The 23,428-nt window shown below is 41.1% G+C and overlaps 1 protein-coding gene and 1 long non-coding RNA gene across 3 annotated transcripts in view; one reads left to right on the forward strand and one right to left on the reverse strand.

The window, feature by feature from the left end:
• Positions 1-23,428, forward strand: part of LOC109638256 (uncharacterized) — a 178,336-nt gene that overhangs the window by 43,952 nt on the left and 110,956 nt on the right. The gene's annotated exons all lie outside the window — the stretch shown is intronic.
• pou4f2 (POU class 4 homeobox 2) lies at positions 9,106-13,310 on the reverse strand. Its single transcript, XM_020101156.2, has 2 exons — positions 11,811-13,310; positions 9,106-11,490 (listed from the first exon to the last, which is right to left on the reverse strand). The coding sequence occupies exons 1-2, from the start codon at positions 12,024-12,026 to the stop codon at positions 10,564-10,566; spliced, it is 1,143 nt and encodes a 380-aa protein (XP_019956715.1). The 5' UTR covers positions 12,027-13,310; the 3' UTR covers positions 9,106-10,563.

Here is a 23,428-nt window from a genome sequence, read left to right on the forward strand (position 1 = left end):
CCTTGTATCGAGGTGGCAAGGGCAGCGTGTTATCATCTTCATCATCATACATATTTAAAAGAAACCTCTTTTAGGACCCAAATATATGGAAATGGTTAATTAATGTGCTCTCGCTCTTTAAACATCCAGCATGCAACATGGTCATTAGCATAATCTGTCAACAAGCTTGACGTTACGAGCACAATAAAGTAGATAAAGATATGTTTTACACATTTACAGTTTATAAACACGCATTATATACGTGGATTTAAGCAAAACTGCAAATACAATTAAGACTTAAGATAAAGGTGAATAAAAATAAGACAGGAACTATTTATTGTAGTTAGTTTAATATAAATTTCTTTAATGATACCAACATTTTACATTTGTCATTTAAGAAAATCAAACAAAAGAACCTGTGATATTTTCTGGTAAAGAAAATTCTGAACAAATGTAAAAATAAACCTGTATTGGATGAATCTACATCAGCTTGTTTTTTTTTTAGCTGCCTTCACTGATTCACCTCTTTGGTTCTTTTTGCATGTTACCCCCATCAACTGTCGATTTGTTGAAAAGCATGAAGGAGTGTGTGTCCTTGTAGTCATGCACAACACAAATAAAACAGGGACTCTCTTGGGGACACGTGCGCCACTTGAGCAGCAGTCACATCACTTACCTTTGGAGTGTATGCAGCTTAGCTACCCTCTTCATATAATCCCTGTGAAGCATCATTAGCCTGAATAGGGGTTAATAGAGGTTAAATCAACATGTAATAGCTGCCTGGATAGCTGGTTATTCACAAGATCATTGTCGATCACTGTTTTTTTACTGGGTTTAATGGACCGTTGTTGATTTTTACATATTTCATGTTGTAACCTGTCTATCGCGGTTGATGGCTGCCACGACCAAGTTTCCCTGTCAGCAGACACACACTCAGAAATCTAGTTTGCTTCTTTCCTCCTTGGGTAAATGAGCTCTTTTCTGTGGGTTAGATGTCCTGAGGCATCCACTTGGCAGAGGGTGAAAGAAATGGCAAAAAGGCATCCACACAAGTGGGACATGGGAGCAGATGGGACACTGATTGCAGTGTTGTTTACAGCTGTTGAGGTCCTTCCATGCTGCTATATAGAGGTCAGAAACTATGTCTGCCTGCCACATTTCACAGCACCGCCACTGAGATCTCCCCGGCAAAGCTCACTGTCAATATTAGCAATTTTAAAGAAACATGTTAATGGGCTGCATTTTTGGGTCTTTTTCACAACGGGGTTGTTTCTTGGGGATGTGTCTTATTCGTCTAGTTGATATCGGGGTAATTATTTTCTTCAAAATACTCCCATGGGGTAAAAAAACCTGCACACTGGCACCGTCTGTGCTCATGGAAATCAAATAGAACAGCAGAGAGTGAGGAAAGAGAGAGGAACTGGAAGCAAAGCCATTCAACACAAAGGTCTTTGATGATCATTAACATTTCTTTATGTTCGCATTGAATCACTTTATATGGTTTTACCAGCGACGTTTCCCATTCAGGATCGCTCCATCAGGGTTTTGACTGTAGCCTGTATCTCAAGCAATAATAGCCCAGAGCGGTAGAAGAAATATATCCATGGTAATCAACCTTTTACAAAGGCACCTCAGAAACACGCATTTCAACAGCACAGTGTAACCTGATATAGTGGCTCGCATCAACCTGCTTTGCTGAGACATTACTTCCAACTGAATATTTGCGTGACAAGATCATGTAACTTTTGTGACTGGCAATTAAAATGTGATATACCTCTCATTTCATTACAGTAAATGGCATACTGACCTGAAATGTCCTCTTGGTGGTCCAGCATTTGTTTTTTTTTACACAATATGTACTTTGAAATAATTTCAGTACAGTAAATCCTATCCATACTCACTGCACATTTGCATGAAGTCCATATTTTTTGGGTAGCAGTCCTTCGATGGGAATGTCTGGCTGAAATTCTTCCGATGGCTCATTCCCAGCATGATTGGCAGTTAACAATCTGAACCGAGGATGAGGCTAGTAAAGGCTGTATTCAAGTGTTGTCCAGAATACTGGAATTACAATTTTAAATGAAACAAAAAAACCATGTCATAAATGTGAGACTGGACAAAAACTGGACATTTTCTGCAAGTATGTGGGTAAAGAGCTGGTATGCCTGTGACGTGACGTGAATTTCCTCCTGAATGAAAACAGTTGTTTGAAAAAACACTGATGTCACTTTTTCTCACAGTTGCAAACCCAGGGATTGAAGTAAATTGACTATGGTTATTTCTATCCATTAAAAGTATTCTAATTGAATTTGCAGGAAATGTACAAAACTTGTGAGACACCTCAAAAAACTACCTGTACTACACTTGTTTCAAGATGTCTGGTTTCATTGTGTGATATCGTGATGAGTCATGGTCGCCTTGTAAAACGTAGAACCCGTGGTTTTCTTCCTGAAATCACCACCTCTAAGACGCGACCGTTATCACATGATACAAAATGCTGTTTTCCAACTCGTCAACATGACACACCAGAGTAGAGAATTAAAGTGGATGAGTAATAACACTGATACACTAGAAAAATGAACTGAAATTCCCCTTGAAGCCCAATAAAAGGATGGATTCATTTCATCACCAAAAGTTGGCTAATTTATTAATGTCTCATGTTGTTAAATATGATGGCATTCTAGTAGTTAATGTATTTTTAATAATGCAAATATTTTAATTAGCCCAACCCCCTTGCCGTGCATGTAATCTCATGTGTATAGTGTTTAGTGTTGATGTTTGCTGCGCTCGCTCTGACGCTACTCCTCTTATTCATCCGATATAAGATTCATCTTATTTTCCCAGGTTTTATTCCTCTAAATAAATGAATGAAGCACAAGTGAAAGCCTCAGTCTATACCTTGAATGAAATCAGGTATTGATTTTGCAAAACGTATTCCCATGTTGCTGGTGAGAAAAAGGACTCAATGGACACTGTTTCTATGCAGGTTGTCTACTGATCATATTGCTTAATCATAATAACAACAACAATAATAATAATGCTTTTAGATTATATGCTGTATAATGTTGAATACATTATGTAATGCTATAGATATAGTCCGAACATACAGACATGTGCGTGTGTGTGTGCGTGTGTGTGTGCGTGTGTGTGTGTGAGTGAGTGTGTGTGTCCTTATTGGTGCTTTGAGATGCATAGCCGTTGAGGCCATAATTTAGTCCATTATGTCCTCTGGTTTGCAGTAGTAGCCCCAGGCCTCTGGCACTGAACGTTGTGTCATTTGCTACCAACTGGGTTTTTGATGAGAGTGTGTGACCTAGACGCCTCATCCCTCACCACTGTCTCATTCCCTTTATTTACATCTGTCTTTAGCATTCTAATTACTCTCTTTATTGCTTTAGCCTGGAGGAATCTGTTATACTGGAGAGAAAAAAGAGAGACTAAGGACACTGGAGTTTTAACCAATAATAAAGCAGCATAACTCCCATTACCCATAGGCAAAGATTGGGCCTGTGAGGGTCTCCTGTTATGGGCTGTGGGCAAGACAACTATGGAGAGACGACTGAGTTTATATGCAGAGGTCCGTTTGATTTTTCTGATGTGTACATTAAAAACAAATTGTTCTCACTTTTAAGTGGCATTAGACAATTGGCCTTCCTGATGATAAGCAGTTGATATTTCAGTAGGTAAAATCATATTGTGAGCAAACATTTCATTAGACTCTGGTCAATTGATAATTTTGCCTAAATGTATTAAGAGTTTAAAATTTTACACATTTTCCAAAGATAAAACTGTGAATCTCGAAATCATAGCAGGATGCACATGCTCTGTATTGTCATTTCTGTTTTTGGACAATGTCATTGGAAGAAAAAGAAAAACTTTTAAATGGTCTGTCCCTTCCCACAGAATTTTATGAAATAGCATCAAGAGCAGGCACAGCAGTCTTTAATGAGCTCTCAACTTTAAAGACTTGAAGGATATTAACAAGCTGCTTGACAAATGGTGCTTAGAAGCACATTAAAGACGCAGCTAATGGTGCGCATAATGACGGCTAATTTTCGATCAGATATAAATTAGAGCCCCCAACAGTTATTTGCCTTAAGGACTTTATGTAAATGATTCTGTTCTGTATAAACTGAAAACTGAGGGAGTGAGTGAGTGAGGGAGAGGGAGAGGGAGAGAGAGAGAGACTTGCACTCCTTGTGGGTATGATTAATAGATCTGCAACAGAGCACGGCTGTCAAAGCCCAATGAACACACATCCACTAGACAGCTCTACCACCTTCTCATTAAGGTCCAATCTCTACAAGGTCTACAACTTACTCATTCGGAACACCAAACCAGCCTGTGAGAACATGTCTGACTCTCCATGGCTGCAAAAAGAAGATCAGGTGAAAATAAAATGAGAGGAAGAGACTAGGCTGTTTATAAAGGTGTATATTTTTCAGATGGTGTTAAATATTTGATAGCTGAAGGCACTCTGATGCCATCAATTTACACATTAGGTCATAATACATTACCGAGTGAGGCGGAATTAAATGATGAACACATTTAGTTAATAGCTTACGTATTAAAACACATTGTAAAGACCTAACAACTTAAGATCTGCTTCTGTTGTCAAAGTTGCTGGGGTGTGCCCATGTGCATGTACTGTTAGAAACAGAATGAGTGAAGGGATATTTGATTGAGCTGTGATCCATTGTTTATTTATCAGTACAAGGTTTTAAAAGCTTCATTACATCTATGTTTATGGTAAATGGAATCACATGATTCTATCACCTAGGTTAGGTTTTTTTGAACATTTGATTTTTACATTTTGTTAGGTTTTTTTTTTATTATCTCTGCATATAACCGGATTTGCAAAGAAAGAACAAAAGTTTAAGATAAGAGTGAAAAATGAATTATTCGGCGGTGTTGATCGTATTTACGAACTCGGGCAGCATCTTCTTCATTCGTGGTAAAAGTCTGGAGATGCTACCTGACTCAATTCCTTGTTTTCAGGTGAGTCATGTCATCTGTCTCGTTGGAAACGTGTGGGTAAATTCACGATACATATAAAGTTATGTCACCAAAATACTTCCTTCATGTTCACTATAACAATGAAGTTTTCCTCTTCTTTTTCTTTTTCTTATGTGCCTCACAATCCCCCTAGCTGTAAGAAGACGTATTGCAGAAAGTTAATAACAATGGCATATTAGGAAGGGGTAGAGAGGTCACTTCACAATGTTCAGAAATAATCATAATTAAATACATGTTATGTCTTCTCTGTGCGGATTTAATTAGTTATCAATATCTGTACTGATAAATTCCACTGGCTTCCAGATGGCTGGATTTACTGAACACAGTCAGATTAATTCTTAAATCTCGACATGAACTCCATGTTGGAGATCATTGTATTGCTTCAGATTAGGCTGGGTACAGACAGTATTCCCCTGAAGCACAAGCATTTCAATATTAATTCAGTGTCATGTTAGAAAATAAAATGCACGAATTCTCAAAACTGTCATCAACTGTATATGGCCAGTTAACACCAATCTACAAAACCAAGAATTATAATACAGGATCTTAAAGAAATTAAACATATGCCTAGTGTTTCTATTAGGAACAAACATATGAAAGAGATGAAAACGCTCCGAGGAAAAGGCGAAACATCGTTTTGCATCCAAATCATTATTTTGGGGGCAGCCACATGTCAAGGGGTGACTGTGGCCTCCCAGCAGCCACCCTCTAATCACGCCCCTGAGCTATTTTACTTATGAAGGCTGTGAACGTTTCCAGTGGCATAAATTTAACAGACACTTTTTTCAGATTGTAGTTTTTCTTTTTTCTTAAATTGAGAATATTATTAATTCACATTTTTATATAGCTTATTTAATTAATTTATTTTTATGTTTATGTATTTGAATGTAATGTCATTGAGTGCAGAGATTAGACATAAAAGAAAACCTTGCCTTTATTTTCTCTGATATATAAAAAAATATATGAATTGACTTAAAGTAAAGGTGATGTGTTTAAACACATCGTCCTGATGAATTTTTAATCAAGAGCTCTACGCATGTCTAGACAGCTTCTAGCATGTGTAACACATCCACAGCTCTGCTCTCAGATTTCAAAATAAAGGTAACACAGCACAGGCCTTCCTCACAATCATTCTCTATTTCTCACTTAAATTCATAACTCACTTGTTTCTGGGCCACAGTGCATTTGATTTTTTTTTAAACAACACATTGCAGAAAATATCTTATGTGATGCAACCTCAACCTCAGATTCATATATATAAAAAATAGTGTTTCATGACTTGGATCAGGAACAGAACATTTCCCAACTTTCATTTTTCCTGAATTTGTCCTCCAATGTGATGAAGAACAATTTAGTCAGAATTAAATTTGCGGATTTAAAAAATGTTTTTAATGGATCAAAACGAAGATCCAGCATTTGGACAAAATAATATGAGCACGTGTGTCCAACTGATATCAACTCTGCTGTTTATGAAGATGTGTGTCCGCGTGGCTTACACGTGTGCGCGCGCGTATGATCACCCGGAGTGCGAGCAAAGAGAGAGAGAGAGGGAGATGGATGGAGCAGTTTCATTGGCGGAGAGGCTGCAGTGTGCGCGGTCCTAGATCCAAATAAAGTATCCCACCACCAACCTCCGCCTCCATCCAACGCTGCCCCATCGATTAGTTTCTGGAAAACACTTAACAAACTAATGACTATTGATGGCTGATTAATATTGCATCAACAACAACTGATTGGCGACAGTATCAAATGGCGATGGCCGCTCCGCACCACACAGCAGCAGCAGCATCTGACGGCTGCAGCCCAACATCCTCTGCAGCCAGCACATGATAAATAAAGCGCTGATGTATGGCGGCGGAGCGTTGCTCGATTTATGGCTCGTGCACTTCGTCTAATTCTCGAGCAGTCGCGTCTTTGAATTCAGACACTTGGCGTAAATGTACAGTTAAAATATTCTACTCCCGCGTCCCCAGGCGCAGCTCCGACGGTCCCTGGCTTCATTAAAATTTCATCAGTATCCCTGTGAAAGGGGGGAAATGTTCAGGGGAGAAAGAGAGAAAAATAAAACAAGAGAGGGCGTAATTATAACAAAAGGAAACAGCGCTGCCCTTTTTCGTTTTGTACACAGCTCCCACCGTGTTTTCTCTGTTTCAGTGTATGGGGCCCGTGCAGCATGGTGGCTGCACATGTGGCTCTAAGGTAAACTTCACATATTTATTATATATTAGAAAATAGACCTTCGATTTTCCTCTTTGTGCTCAGGCCTTGTTTTTTTTCTATGTGGGATTTTTTTTTATTTTTGGTGCTGGTGCAACATTGATTCGCTATCAAAGAATCTAGATTGATTTTTTCCAATATGTTCACGTGAAGGCAGCAGCAGCACCAGTCTAAACTGTCTGTCTGCTCCCTGTCTGTCTGTCTGTCTGTGCTTGTCAAGCAGCAGCGAGGCTCCACTGCATAAAGTTAATTTCAATTCCCGATGAGACCCTCACTCGGCAGCCCTCCCTGACCAGCAGTAATTAACAGGGATGGCTAATGACTCCTTAACTCGCTCCTCATAATTATCTGCTTTTCATAATTCGATGTGTAATTTAATAATTCGCTCTTATTAACGCATTAAGTGAATGGCTCATTTAGGGGAAATTAGAAGCACTCACCAGGAGCATCTTTTAATTGATGAAACATCATGGCTGTCCCATTAATAAGGGTCGTTTTGATTCTCTTAATTTGTCACGAAGATGGCGGTGGGAGATGTTTGGTTTGAGGGTTGATGAAATCGAGTCGTTGTTTTACAGTTGGCACTCAATTTTATAATTTTGTCATGTGGTTGTGTGTGTGTGTGAATATTGAGTAACTGAATAAAAATAAAACATTCATATGTATTTGGGGAGAAATCAAACCAACCCTTTGGTCATGTGACACTTTTTTTAAAAGCCTGTAAATGCATGATAATAATTGAATGGGTGACAAAAATTTAAATCAACTCATGCAGAATTGTTGAAGGTCAAAACTCTAAATGGCTAATTATTAAGTATTTCAATGTTGTTTTTTTTTGTATTGCACGGATAACAAATTCACCTGGGGTAAAATGCACTGTTATAATCGATTCTAAATGATCCCTCACACACACTAAACTAGAAAACCAGCCCCAGCACGTGGATTGCAGGAGCTGTAAATATTCAGGTTTCAGGGATGCTCGTGTTTGGCTGGTGCTCAGGTATCTGTCCATGGTGCTGAAACGCTTGCTCAGCTCCCCACCTGCCCCTGAAGCCCCCGAACTAACAACTCTGCCCCGGCCATTGAAAAAGCCTCCCTCCCTCTTTGTTTTCACCCTCTCGCTCCCTGTGAGCAACTTAGAACCACAGCTTTTTGCTTCAAAGCCCGCGTGCATGCAAGTCTATGCACGGAGCATGTTTGAGTGTGTATTTAAATAGAGACGGGCACGTTGGCAGGCGAGCTGTTTTTCTGGCGGGCTGACATCTGGCAAGGCTGCGCTCCAGGGACCCATCCAGCTCTCCACAGACCCCCTGATTAGACTCTAATAGAATATTAGCATTTGCTCTCAGGTAAGGCAACAGTGAGCTGCATAAGCTGGCAGCAAGTCGGTGAGGAAGCCACGTGTCTTTAACATTGATGGGACCGAGAGAAGGGGGCTCTTGCAAGGCCTGCGTTATATGGCGAGGCCTGGAGGAGCCTGGTGCAGTCACACGTTAAAGGCACAAACATAAAGCTGCCTATAGTTACACTTCACATTTTCCTCTTAGTTCTTCATCTCTTGGCCAGACAGTGGCAGAGCAGATTGGTTGGGGGAGGGGGTTGCATGGTGGTGTCTTGCTCATGAGCACTCTGACAGGGCTCACGGCTGCTTTTAAGATCAAACCTGAAACCTTTTAGTATCTGCAAAGTCACGTTACCTTCTTTTTTTTAATTGCAGTATTTTTTTTGTCAAAATAACCTTAAAGAATCCATAAAATGTATTTTACAAGCTCTGCAGCCCACAGCTTAAACCGTTTCCCTCCTCATCATCAATAAATAAACAGATGAATAAATAAAAAGAATATTAGTCTGGATGAGCCACGTTACACAAGTGTATTCATGCAAAACGTCCGATTAAATGTTAAAGTTTGTTCTTTAATGAAACACATATTGCAGTTCAATAATTAAATAAATTAAAATTACATGGATGTAATAAATTAATAGAATTATTTAACCAGGAACCTAAAGCAACATACATTACAGAAATAAGTTACCTCAGCTAAAACAGCAATACAGCAAAAACCTGTACGGATATATTTATGTGCATCGACTGATTCCAATGAAATATTTACATTGTACACGTATACTTCCATGAAGCTGTTTCTTTTCAAGAAAAAACATTACTTAAACAAGGTGATTTTAACAAGCAACGACTTCATAATAATGATGCGCGTATTTAGCCTATTTATACAAATAAATAGCAGGAAAACATACATAAAATAATTTCAAAAGAGAATACTATCTCATATATATCTCGATTGTACCATCTCAAACGTTAGAAATCGTGAAATTAAAATTTGTGACTGCACATTTCGCAGTCGTTTCCCTTTTAAAACCAGAACAACACGGTTAACTCGCTGTCAGAATTTGATTTTCTCAAGCAAAACGAGGAGGGGGGAATCCCAATAAATATATAATGAAGTAAACATGACCTCACTCAATAAATAGTTCATAAGATACAGGCCCACGCTGAATTGTAAACTTATTGCAGCCGGCAAGAAATCCTGTTTTTTTTTCAATGGGAAATCTACGAAATCCTTACAAGTGAATCCCTATTTCGATTATTTCCGATACTGAGGCCTTATAATAAACAACCTGCTTCCTCAATCCAAACCCCAGGTATCACGAAAATATATCCCTGACTTCGATCACACACATGGTAACAAAATAAGTGGAATTAATTACACATTTAGACACAACATGAAGTGTGTGACTGGTAAATTATTCATTTACAGAGGGGTTATTTGGCAGTAATCTAATATTAGCTCTCAAGACCTAGTCGTGTGTTGTTCTCTCAATCCCCTCATGGACCCTGAATAAATGTCAGACTGCATCGTCATGAACTCGGAGGAGGGGAGGGGAGGGGGGGCAACGTAGCTTATCCTATAAGCCTAAAAAATAGCAGTCACCAAACCAAGTGCTTTGAGTTAAACTATAGTCCCAGTAACAATGCTGTTTGCATCAGGGTCTAAGGAAAACCACAGTCCTCATCTGAAATGGATCATTAAATAAAAAGGAAAGCATATGTAGAGTCCTGTTAAGTCATTAAAAAGGTGAAGAGTGGAAACAGTGGTCTTACTTGCTCTGTCACACGAGGCTTTACTGGACTCCACAGCTCAGCGAGTAAAAGATGTGACTGCATGTGGGGTCATTTTTTTTTTCAGTCATTGTTCAGTTTTTAGGAATTTTTCGAAGTTCAAAGCACAAAGTCATCGATGATTGAAAAAAGGTGTGAGATAGGAAATATGATACAAATCGTCTCTAAACAGTTCCAAGTCTGTTTTTCTGTGGGTGGTGATTTCAAAGCGGTTTTCAGACGCATGCAGAGTATTTCATTCGTTTCTGTTTCTGCCGCTGGTTGCAAAACCAGACCCGCACCACGTTCTTTTTCAGGTCCAGCTTTTCCGCGATTGCTGCGATTTTCTCCGAGGAGGGACGCGGCTGGATGGCGAAATAGGCCTCCAGTGATCTCTTCTCCGGCGCCGCTATCGACGTGCGCTTCCTCTTTTTCTCCGCACCGTTGAACAACTCGGGTTTATTAAGTTTCTCCCTGTGTGATTTCTCGGCTTCTTCTAGCCACGCTTGCAGGATGGGCTTCAACGCGATCATGTTGTTGTGAGACAGCGTGAGGGACTCGAATCGGCAAATGGTGCTTTGGCTGAGGGAGCCCACTCCAGGAATCTTCAGGCTGGCTAAAGCTGACCCTACATCCGCCTGGGTAACCCCGAGTTTGATCCGTCTTTGCTTAAACCTCTCTGCGAAGGCTTCCAAGTCCCTGGGATCGGCGTCCACGTCGTTCATGCCCATGTGCGGTGGTAGCCCGTGGGCATGAGCCATGTTGATGGCTGCCTGGTGCATGTGGTTCATGCCCGCCATGTGGGCAGGGTGCGCAGCCGTGGAAACCACCGAGCCATCCGGCCCAGCCATGGCTCCTAGTGCCAGTCCCGGGGTGATGTGGTCCAGCAGGTCCCCCTCCAGTGCCTGGTGGGGCTGGTGGTGGTGGTGATGGTGGTGGTGATGGTGGTGGCCGGACAAGGCGGAGGGATGAGAAATAGGCACCGAGGAGGAGGACGACGAGGTGCAGGGGAGCGTGTTCATGGTGTGGTAGGTTGCGTCCGGCTTGAAGGGACTGTGATGTGGAGGGTGGTGGTGGCTCTTGGTCTGCGAGACTATATCCACCGCCGCTAGAGCTTCAGCCCGGGCCAACAAACTCTCATCCAAGCCTCCGAATATATTGCTCTGCAATTGCAAATAGAATGCACACATAGCTGTCAGCAGGGAATTCTCCCTCCACTCCTCGGTTTAAAACATTTCCAGAATGTGAAAAAAGAAATCCTAAAAAAAAAAAGAGGAGCGCACAAAACAAGACGCATGCAACATCCCAGGTCATAAAAATTAATACGAAAGGCAAAGCCGACTGAATACATAAGTTGAGCAGAGGAAAAAAAAATATGGAGGTGTTGGGTGATTTGCTGTGCAGACATGAAAAAAACATCAAGCAAAAAAAAAAGTGGGCTGTCAAAATGTGCCTTTAAGCTGTGATTATGCAGAATACGTACCGGTGGGGTTGGGAGACAGGCTCGGCGCATCGCCTCCGAGCTGCTGCCGCCGCTGCTGCTGATGATGGTGTTGCTGTGTCGGGAGGACGAGCATGAGGAAGGTGCATTGGAAGTCAGGGTGGATGAAGAGGAGGAATGCAACGAGTACTTGGGTTCGGGCAAGCTGCTGTGGGCCATGGCAAAAGCCTGCTTGCTGTTCAGAGACATCATCATCATATTTGCTGCCGTCCGAGCCTCAGCAAGTTCCTTTTAATAAGTTAAGACTCCGCCTCCTCGCTCGGGAGTCGAAGCCCCAATTGCTTCGCAGGAATCTGGAGTCGCCGTCGAATAAAGTGCGGGCTGAAGACGATGGTCCAACACTGAAGTTATCACATCTATTTATTATTACGCGCGGAGGTCTTGTCTTTTTTGGCGAGTGAGAAATCGCAGGTGCCAACGAGCCATGCAACTGCAGCCGACACCTTTTCCTTTGTGGACTTGTGGCTGCTGTCTCCTTCTCCTTGTATTACATGAATCTATTTTTCTTTTCTTTTCGTTTTTTTTTTTTTTTTTTTTTTTACCTTGGATTATTTGGCAGATCTCCTCATGGACGACGCCAAAAAAAAAAGAAAGAAAGAGCAACAAAAAAAAAGATGTGAAAAAGTTTTTCTCTTCTCTCCGTCTCTTAGGATTTCCCGAGATGCTCGAAGTTTCAGACAGTTGCTTCTTCCCTTGACCTGTTTGTTTGGTTTAGCTTTTTTCTTTTTCTCTTTTTTTGCTCAAAAGTTTCCGTCTCGAAATGACCGTGAGTGAGAAGTAATGGCGGTGACAGTCTCTGTATTGGAGGCTACCTCTTCCACTACGTTCAATGCTGCGGGGACCCGAACTGCCTCTGCTCTGAGGCGAAGGGCAGACTGAGTCTCTCTCCGCCTCTCTCTCTCTCTCTCTCCCTCCACCCCTCTCTCTCTCACACACACCCTCTCTCTCTCTGCAGCTCTCCCACCCACCCTCTCTCTCTCTCACACACACACACACACACACACACACTCTCTTTGCAGCTGCACCTGAAAAACCCTTTTCATGATTTATTATTCTTCATTAGCCTCAGCAGCAGCAGCAGCTCCACCACCACCACCGCCGCCGCTGGGGACTTTGCGCATGGGCAGTGCGCGACAGGGCATTTATTTCAAATGACTCTTTACTTCTCGCCACCAACACCTCGTTACCAACACCACATCTTGTGAAGTTCAGACTTTCTGAATTTCCCATTTTATTGCACCTGCATTTTTTTCTTCTATTCTTGAATATATATTCTTGAATATTACAAAAAAAACTAAATTCAACTTGTGCCAAAGAGACAGTTGCGCGCAGAGGAGGAGGTGAATGAACACCATGGACAGCTCCTCGTCACCTAAAGTAAAGCAAACTTGTTATTGTAATGTAAAGATGTATATATAGGATTTTATTATGACACTTGAGGTAAAGTAATATTTATTATAACAATACAAACTCATTTTAATTGTTAACTGCTAGTATTTCTATTTAATTTCTATAGAAATATAAGGTTTCACGTTACCTCCTGTAATCCTTTGTTGCTGTCACAATTTTCTCAATCTCAATAAATCAGTGCAAAAAACTGGAAAAAATGTACAAACCATATGAGTATATCATCATTTTGTTGTGCTATTTTTTTAATCGTCGTGCCTTAGGTTTTACACGCAAAAAAGGACACTAGTTAAATGCTACTTAATGGATGACGATAAAAGTGGAGTTTTAAAATAATTAGCACCATTTAATTGCAAATCTATGTACTTGTCATAGCAGGCTATTATCTTATCTCCCCCTCCTCTAATTAAGCCACATCATTGGTAATGTAATTAAAACATTCAGCCACGTCGTAATTAAGGAGGGGGTGTCTCGTTTGTTTAATGTGGTCACGTCTATATAGGAAGAGATAATTGTTATGATGTAACGAAACACTTCGAGGTTAAAGACTCGTGGAGAACAATGCGTGTTGGATTTTGTTTTGTTTTTCCTTCTCCTGTGTGGCTGTAATTGTTCTGAACACCTCCCTGTATTTCTCCACACACACACACACTCACACACACACACACACACACACACACGTAGCAGGTGTAACAACGGTCATCGTCTTTGACAGATTGTGAAATTATCCCTCAGTCTCTTTCAACATGTTAATAATATATCATCTTAAGAAATCTACATTAATTTCTCCCCCGGATCTCTTGTGATTATTAAGTGTGGTCTTATCCTAATTATACTCCACACCTCCTCACCCTGGTGTGTGGCCACAGCTTGTGTCTCGCTCCGTTCGGGTCTGAGAGCATTTGAACGGAGGTTACAGATGTTCCAGCTGCGTGCAGGCGTGAGAGGCGCTGCTCTGTTCGTGAAGGACCGTACATGTCAGCTCCTGTTTTGTTGTTGTGATGCACAGAGACATTTACTATGTCCCCACGGCGGCTACACAACAACAAAAAATTCTTTTTTTTTTTGCTTTACATCGCAAGAGAGCCATCAAGCTGCAGCAACGTGTGTGTCTCCCCCCAGCGGGACAACAGGCGCTGCTGGAGCCACCTCCAGACACCGGGAGACAGGGATCAGGCTGCAGGAGACATCAAGGAGTAATCAGTGTCTGCTCATATATACCGACAGACTGATTTATGATGAAACTTTAAAGAAATCATTTATATTTCACCACCTCTAAATCGGCGTATGAAATTTTCATCCACAATGAAACACACACACACACACACACACACACACACACACACACACACAAAAGTATATCTTAAGTCAAATAAATCAGCCCAGCGCTTCACCCAACTTATTAACTTTGAAGTGCGTTTTCAACACTTTAGCAAGTGTGTCCACGTACCTGAGACTCTGACTTCCTATGGCAGCAGCTTTTAGAGGGAGGACACAGTGTCAGGAAAGTGTTTGACCTAATGACTTTTGACAATGAAGTGTCAATACCAGCTATTTGATTTAAATCCTTAACGGTGTGTAATAGTTTTATATATGCAACATTTATTTTCAGGCACATATTGGCAACAATGGCACAGTTTATATGCTGCATTATAATTTCATCCTGAATAATTTAACAGTAAAAAATAAATAAATAAATAAGTATGACTCTTAGCCAGGCTTTATTGGGGAAAGAGAATGCACGGGTTGTAATTTCATTTCAGAATTATTTTTGAATTATTTGAAATCTGAAAAAGGCCACAAAATTAGAAAAATTGTTACACCCTCGATGTTGAGCATTTTTGATTGTGTCACCTCTTTAAATTTCAGCCAGATGCTCTTCCTGTTTAGAATTTATTTTTTATTTTTTTGCTTTTAAATTTGTGTCATCACACTCATACAGTAATTGGAGGCAATGTTGCCATCATAAAAAGACTTGTCTCACTGCTGGAAGGTGCAGTCACATACCTTGCCTTGAAAAACACAACACCTCAGTGGGATTGTGCAAGAGCAATATATTTCTCACTTCAAGGAGCTCTAATACGTATAAATTAATCTGTAGCGCCTAAAAATAAAAGTAACGCCAAAGTAAAATAAAGGAGCACATGCAGCGAGGCTTGATATAACTCAGGTGACTTGTTCGCTTTTTTTCCCTCCTTCTCCTCCTCCTCACTATCTTACTTACATCCGAATCAAGGAGTGCTGCAGAGGTGTCTGTGTGCTTTACACAAAGACATACTCTTCTCAGCCTCCCTCAGGAGCTCTTCACGTTAACAATCCCAATTACACCGAGACCACCAGAGACAGCTGTTTTTTATTACAGAACCGCTCCTTTGTGCCGCCAACAAGGTATCTCCGCTCCTAGACTGAACACAGAGATAAAGCTACACTGAGGAGAGGGAGAGGGGAGCGGAGTGCGGAGTGAAGTGGATGAAGTCTCTTGGCTGCTGCTGGTGATGCCTTTATTCACAGCTTCCCCCTCCCCTTTCTGATCTCGTGGAGCTCTTTACATGTCGGAGCAGAAGGTCAATGCTTGTTGGGAGAGGGGCCTCCAAAGAGATCTGGATCTAACTCAAGGCAACAGCAAATCACACAAAGGAGGAGGGGGAGTGTTTCAACCACTAACGGTGGTGCTTTATTTATTCATCTCCTTTACCTGGGAAATGTGACAGGTTCCATGAGGAAAACACTGACTTTAATGTGTTGTTTAAATGCATCCAACCAAAGCTGGAAGCCTTCAGGATTTTACTAAATGTCACATGCTCTGCTGTAGCTCTCAGCGGGAACAAGTGGCCCACCACTTGAGATAATGAAAGAGGGTTCAAACCTCTTTATATACAGTCTATGGTTCAAACACTGCATTTGAATTGCGGCACATGCGAAATAAGGGCTAATAAAATGTTTTGACCTCTAGTGTGAAGGAGAATTATGACGACACACTCCCAGTTTGGCTTAGTGGTAGTAATTCAATTTTTAAAATAACAATTTTAAGCACAGAAATCTTTAACAAACTGTTCGTCCCGACTGTAGTGACATGTATGAGAGGGAGGTCAAGTTCACCAGTGGGAAACATAATAATCAACAACACAGTGTAAGTGATAATTTGAACGCCTCTATGATACATAACCTCTGCACAGATAACATTCACATTGTACAGTTCTGTTGTGCATAGTGAAGTGAAAAGAGGTTGATATAGGGGATTTGTGTCGACCACATCCCAGCTTCACCATGAGGAATTTATTTGTCTTTACCAAATCTTAAAGCTTGATTTATATTTTTGTTGGCCACTTGGGGGCAGTGAAAGAAGACGTATAGCGACGACTTCTAAATTTACACAGCAAATGTGTTAGCAAACAGCATTTATTTGAAATTATATTGATGTCCACATGACATTAGTAAGTCCAAGATTTACCTCTGCATGTAGCTCTGTTTTGGTCATCACCATTGCTGGAGGGAAGTTTTGGGCTTTCAACTTTGGCAGAACGGTTTAAAAGCGTTTTATTGGCTTAACCTATTGATTGTGTATAAAGATGGACAATGCGTCTCCACTTCTTATCATGGTACAAAAATGAAGCTTAAATATCCTGGGTACGGCTAATTTGGAGCCAGAGTCTGCACAGTACTGATCATGGTGTTTATCCAGGTCCCACTTGCTCAGCCAACCGTGAGTCAATTTCAGTTGTCAGTCAAGACGTACAACCCAATTTTTCATAGCTTCAAATAACTAATGAGTAACGAATTAAAAACAAACATACTGAAAAATTTGAGCCTTTTAAAATGACCATCTTTGAGATTGAGATTTTCTTCGGTTGGGTCCCTGTCCAATCCACTAACATGGAGAAACAGGATTTATGACCTATACACCGGGGTGGATGAAGATGGTTTGGCTTCACTTTTGGAAGCTGGTGCATCATCTTAACTGTAAACACAACAAATTAAGCACATTTGACCACAATCCTTCTCTAAACATAAACATACTGCAATTGCCATCTGCAGAAAGTATAATAATCCATTTTAAAATACTTGCGGTGGAAGTTGAAGAGCACCAATAAACTTAATCTGCATTTCTGTAGAATCGCCCATCAATGTTCTGATTATCACGTATCTTTTTTTCTCTAACTCATCATTTCCAGTATCATCACTCATGTTGACTATAGTACAGAAAGCAAAAGCAAGACTGGCTAACCTGGTCGAGTAGTGAAGTCTCAGTCAGGCCGTGACTGGTTAGAGGCCTCGAGAGTGAGGTTTGCCATGAGGTCAGGAAAACAAATAACACCGCCACCAATTTCCCTACTACGCACCAGGTACCAACCTTTGGGGGGGTGGAATTAGATTCTGGCCCTGTCCTGCCCATAGGCTGCAGGGCAGCAAATGATAAGGTCAAGCCTCATAATGATGTCACATACCTTTAGGTACTTCAGATCAATATCGAGAGAGGAGCTTTATACCTGACAGCCAGTCAAATAAAGCCTGTCTCGCAAAGAGGGGAAAAAAATACTCGCTTTGAGATCTGATAAAATGAGATCTTCTCTCTCGTGCTGCTTTTGGCAAAGATATTGGTGGAAGCCTTTATGATCTTTAAGATGTCCCACAGTTCTGAACAGATCTGACTAATCGTCCTCGAGTAACAGGACAAAAACAACCAAAAGTTCAAGATTAACCTCCTAGTAAAGCACAAGCTACTGTTGACTGCATCCGTGTGATGTAACATTGATGCATGTGGCTCAGCATGATAACGTTTGACATGACATCAAGTTCCTTTGAGCAAATCTGACCTCATATGACAACAAACGTAATGGTGAGGAAGGTGGCGTGTATATATATATGAGCAGCAGCGCTTCAGAGCGTGACTATAAGGGATGCGTATGTCATGTGCTATACAAGTGATTAATGTAGCGGGATGAACGCAGGATTCTGTCCAACCTGGATGAACATCCCCGCTGTCTCTCTCATTAGTTTGACTGTCCCACATGGTAATATATTGCTTGTCATTGGGTTGTCTAATGGTTGATGCTAATTGACCTCCTTTCCCCCTTTCTTCTGCACAAATGAAAAGATTTCCTCCGTCCTGTGATGGAGCATGTCACAATCTGATCCGACAAATTAAAAAGCTCTCTGCTGTCACGCTGTCATCATTCGGAGCCCTTGCCTCATCAGCTATAATGATCATTTTTCTTCACTGGAACCACCGCGCTGCACTGCCAAACACAATACTTAAAGGGGCCTCGCTGCTGCAGATGCACGGTGCGTGTGTGACATATCTGATTGTGTGTCATCTGTGAAATCTTCTGTACAGTTCATCTTGAACTGTCCTTCAACCTATAGATTAGGATTTTCTTTTTTATTATTTCATGCTAGGTTGAGGATTGGAATCCATTTCTTTGTTCATGTTAAATTTCCCAGCAAGTTTAATGTGTGCAGACATTTTGAGGAGCTCTATCCATATGTGGAAAACAAGCAACATTTATTATTTATCACAAATTCAAATTTACACTAGATTATATTTTATTTAAAGGTTTAAAAACTACACCAGTGTAACCTGTTCCTGAACAGATTATTTACAATTCGTCACATTTACCTGCATCACGGTGTCAAACTGTAAAAGCATAGTCATCCAAAACAAGTTTATTAAATATTCACATATCAGACACACATAATTTCTGCTCTCATAGAAATCTGATTATCCCATATCTTTTCTGAGCATTTTTATTTTTTGCACTTGAAACATGTGAGTGCCATTCTTTGAAGCCATTGGCCTGAACAAGAGAGCAACACGAGAGCTCGGCCACCGCACATTATTGGCTGCGGAGTGATGATGACACTCATTACTTGCAATCAGCTGCCCCATCCGTGGCCGAAACAGAAATTGAGTGTGGCGTTTTACCTGCTGACTTTGTGTGTATAACTTTATAATTTATGCGGTGTACCCATACTATTGACAAAAACGCGGCACGGTGATCAAAGCGAGTCATTCAGGAGGTTGGACAGGGCCACGAAGACAGGGGCTGTAACACTAATGATCTTCAAACGCTCGTCTATTTCACTGGGAGCTTTGCGCAACTCCCTAGCAAGTCCCCTGTCCTCCCCCTGGAGGTAATTGTGCCTGGCTGGTTAGGTGACAGGTGTCAAGTGGCCCCTCCTCAACTGATTCATCATGCTAAGCAGAGAGGAAAAGCCGATCTCGGTCTCTCCTTCTCTCTCCCTCTCTCTCGATCTTTCTTTGTATTTTTCTGCTTGTCTGTCTCTTTCTTATATCCTCATATAACTACTTTGTCATTACCTCAGGGTTCCGCATCACGTCAGCTATTATTTATGACAGTGTTTAGAATGAATCAGATCTTAGGCCACTGTTTGGTTCTGCTCATGTTGCATCATGTGCTTATCGAGCACAAATGAATGTACAGTGTGTGTAAGTGCAGAACAGAGAGAGTAGGGGCTGCAGATAATTGATATTTTTGTTGTGGTTTAAACTGCCTGCTATATTCCTGAGTTTAAAGGGCCCATCAGAATCATCTAAAGCTTATGGAAATGTCTTGATGTTGCTTGGTTTGTCCCAAAGAACATTCCAAAATAAAAATAAATCAGTCTACTAAAACATTAGGGACATAAATCCTGAATCTGTTGATTTTTTAACAGATTAATTTTCAATACATATTCGATATTAGAAGTTTGTGCAATTGAATCAATACTTCACGTCACAAATTTTGATTATGGATTATTTTTTAATATATGCTATTGTACAAGCATAACATTTATGGTGATTTGAAACAGAAGAGCAACACATTCTCATGTTTTAAGGCTTGAAACTGTGATATTTTGTTGTAAATGATATTGTAATGATATTCCTGTTCGATAAATGACCAAAAGGACCTAATCGGTCTCAAAATCATTACATTTTTAGGTAATTCATATTTAAGAGCACTTACTAATTCTAAAACAGAGCAATTTTGAGTTTGGTTGTTCTCTTTATGTGCAGAGTAACTAGTAAGAGTTAAGTGAGTCTACAGATTAATGCAATCACAGAGGTACTGGCAGGCAGGTAAGCACACTGACCAAAATTGCTGCAGTCCAGCAGTGAACATAGAAAAAACACAGTCTATATTGTGTCTGTGTGTGTGTGTGTGTGTGTGAGAGAGAGAGAGAGACAGAGAGAGACCACACCCTCACCATGCCCGCCTGTCTAAGCAGAATCCCACAGGGACCTGCCATACACACGCTCTCACACACACCCCAGTCATTAATTCCTGCTTTGCATCTCGGCACCATGTAATATTTATGGGTCACCGCAGCTTTGTATTCACAAATGGAAACGCCAAGAGAAAAAAAGGGAGAAGACACGATACCTCAATCAATCCTGTGAATAAGGTTCAGATTGTCACATCATGGATTTTTTTCCTCCCCTCCACTAAGCCAGTGCTTAGGCAGCATTCTTTTCTTTGACCTCTAAACAAGTGTTTTGTATGATGGATTGTCAGACACAACCTTTGAGATGGAGTCATATTGAACTCCCTTACAGTTAACACAGCTCAAGGCAAAGGTATCATGAACGTGACAGAAACTTTCATAGCAGCAGAAATCGAAGAACAAAAAAACTGCATTAGTCTGTAAAAAAACGATTGCAGACATGATGCATTTCTGCCTGATATGACACGATGAACATTAACGACACACAAACACTTGCTGCTACTCAGGATCTCCAAACTAATCAAGGGAAGTCTTTGGTGCATTTCCCCCCTTCTGCATCTGACAGATCATAATTGGGAGGCCTTTTTTCCACTTCCCAAGATGTTCCCTGAAACCCGTGATGCAGCAGTGGGAGCCGAACCCTCGCTGCCTTTCAAATGAACAGTGGTGTCAGAACAGAGCCCTGAGGAACCCCCAGTAGAGCATGGCTCACCAGACCCCTGTAGAGATTTGAAGACCACTTTGGAACTCTAATCCACTCAAAATGTGCTGATAATTTTCCTTGCCAGGACACTCTCTGCCTGGTGTCACAAGAGTGGCCTCCCGGGAGCAGATCAGCCAATGATAACAAAGTAGCCAGATGTCTGGTGCTGGCAGAATCCCAGAAGCCAGACAGCAGCACGCAGCAGCATCCGCTGTGGGCCACAGATCAAAGATACCTGAGAATTACTTATGGGCACAAAATATGTGTTGCTTACTCTACAGTTCCCATTAATAACAATCTGGGAGAATTTGTATTTCTAATTAACTCTTTTCTTTCGGCATACAAAGTGCTGTAGGTTGTCTTAGGCTGCAGCAGCAATTTTTCCGTGGCAAGTGCGAGTCGACAACAGGAAGTCGGATGCGGCGCTGTCTGAAGGAGCCAGATCAGCTTTAACTGCAGTTCTGAGGCTCCGAACAGCCCCTGAATTGCCTCAATAAACAAACAAACATTGCGAGAGTCAGCGTATTTAGATTTAACCGTGCTGCACGGTACCTCCTTAGACTGGCCCTTGATGCGTACCTCGAAAGCTTTTGACGCGGAATTGATTCAACTGAGGTTTAATATTTTAATTCTAAACACTTGTGTCTTTTTTGGCTCTTTTTTCATGTCTTAACAATACAAGAGAGGAGATGGTGCCAGTTGGGACCAGACCGGTTACACCACAATAACCAGTTCACTGAGGTACCGGCCAGGAAACTTCTAGATTGCAGCGATTCACTACATTTGCAGCCTTGGCTTGTTTTTCACTGTGGTTGTTTGTGTTCTAGTCAGACTGACATTAAGAAGCATTACAGTTCCATGGTGTTTTCTCCTGCAGGCCCTGAACTTCTTTTAGAGTCCTCCCATTTATTCCATCTTATGTGTTATGTCTAATACACAAATATTTAGAGTAGACCCCTGACTTTGAACTGAGAAGAATAGTTAAGATTTCTCTGCCTAGGGAAGGCGTTTGTTGCTTTTTTTTTTTTCTTCTTCTATCTTTATATGGGGAAGAGGAGTATTTCATCTCACACACATTTGTGCATATTTTTGTCAGGCTCACTCTGTTCCAGTGCACTTAAAAGTCACTGTTCAACCGATGGATGATATGCATCCAATGCAATGTGTGTGTGCACTGCTTTATATTAATAATTAAGCATAGGAAGTTTTGCTCTGTGTCCGTATTTGATGGAAACCCCACCCCCCCCTTCCCTCATCATATCCCCCACCCCTTCCCCCAATTATGTATATTACCTTTGCTAGTGCACGGTTCATGCAAATTCTCATTTGCATCGCTCTCTTGAATGTGCTATCTGCTGGCTGGAATCCCTTAAAGCTGATCGTCAGCACTGCCCTTCATCAGATCTTGGTTGTGACCTTTTCTCTTTTTATCTGTTATTCCTCTATGAGTTACTGTTTGAAGTGCACAGATGAACAACCGACAAAAAAGAGAATTTTCTATAGAGCAATACTGAGCTTTTATTGTTTTTGGCTCAAGTTATGGAGTATAGTCTTTCTCTTCCTGAGCCATTCAACCTTTTCATGCTCAAAACCACTGAATATTCTCATTTCTGAGGATGATAACTATCCCATACATGAGCCCATCTCTGGTTCATTGAAGCTGAACTTTATGGTGGTGGCTAACATATCCCAACAAACCAAGAATATTCATCTGTTTTTATTAAACAAGAAATTTCTGTTGATATTGAACTTTTGAGGGAGAAGTTGTTCAACAGAAAGACATCTCTGATGAGTTTATTTACCGTCCTGCACCAACATCCAGTCCCAGCACCTCTCAGGGTTACTCCAGGTCTTTTTATTTATTTTTTTCTCAAGTCGTTCACTTGAAAATCTAACTTTAAAACAAGGCTTAAAACTGCCGTAGTGAGATCCCGTCTCGCAGCTCCGGCAGCTCATCACTCCTAAAACAAGGCGCTCTCGTCCATCCCGGCCCCGACCGTTATTAATGTGCGCTGAATAATTTAGCAGGGTAAAATTACCATGCTCTTTTGAAAAGATTTTTGCCTACACAATTAAAGAGCATTATAGTGATTTTTAGTTGAACAAGAATTATGACTGTTTTCCCTCCTCTCTGCTGCACTCTCTGGCTTCGTTATTATGAGCCGTGGGTGAGCGGTGTTGTTAAGGCCTGCTCTGCTCTACTGATGTCTGACTGCTAGGAGAGGTTGTGCTCCAGCTTTGACCTATACCACAATGAGCGGCTAAT

Source organism: Paralichthys olivaceus, chromosome 8 (assembly GCF_024713975.1).
Source record: "Paralichthys olivaceus isolate ysfri-2021 chromosome 8, ASM2471397v2, whole genome shotgun sequence".
Lineage (NCBI taxonomy): Eukaryota > Metazoa > Chordata > Actinopteri > Pleuronectiformes > Paralichthyidae > Paralichthys > Paralichthys olivaceus.

Excerpts from the sequence above, each read along its gene's own strand:
- pou4f2 (XM_020101156.2), bottom strand. The coding sequence starts at position 12,026 with ATGATGATGATGTCTCTGAACAGCAAGCAGGCTTTTGCCATGGCCCAC. Across the intron at positions 11,491-11,810 it reads CCTGTCTCCCAACCCCACCG|AGCAATATATTCGGAGGCTT; the intron begins GTACGTATTCTG and ends TTGCAATTGCAG.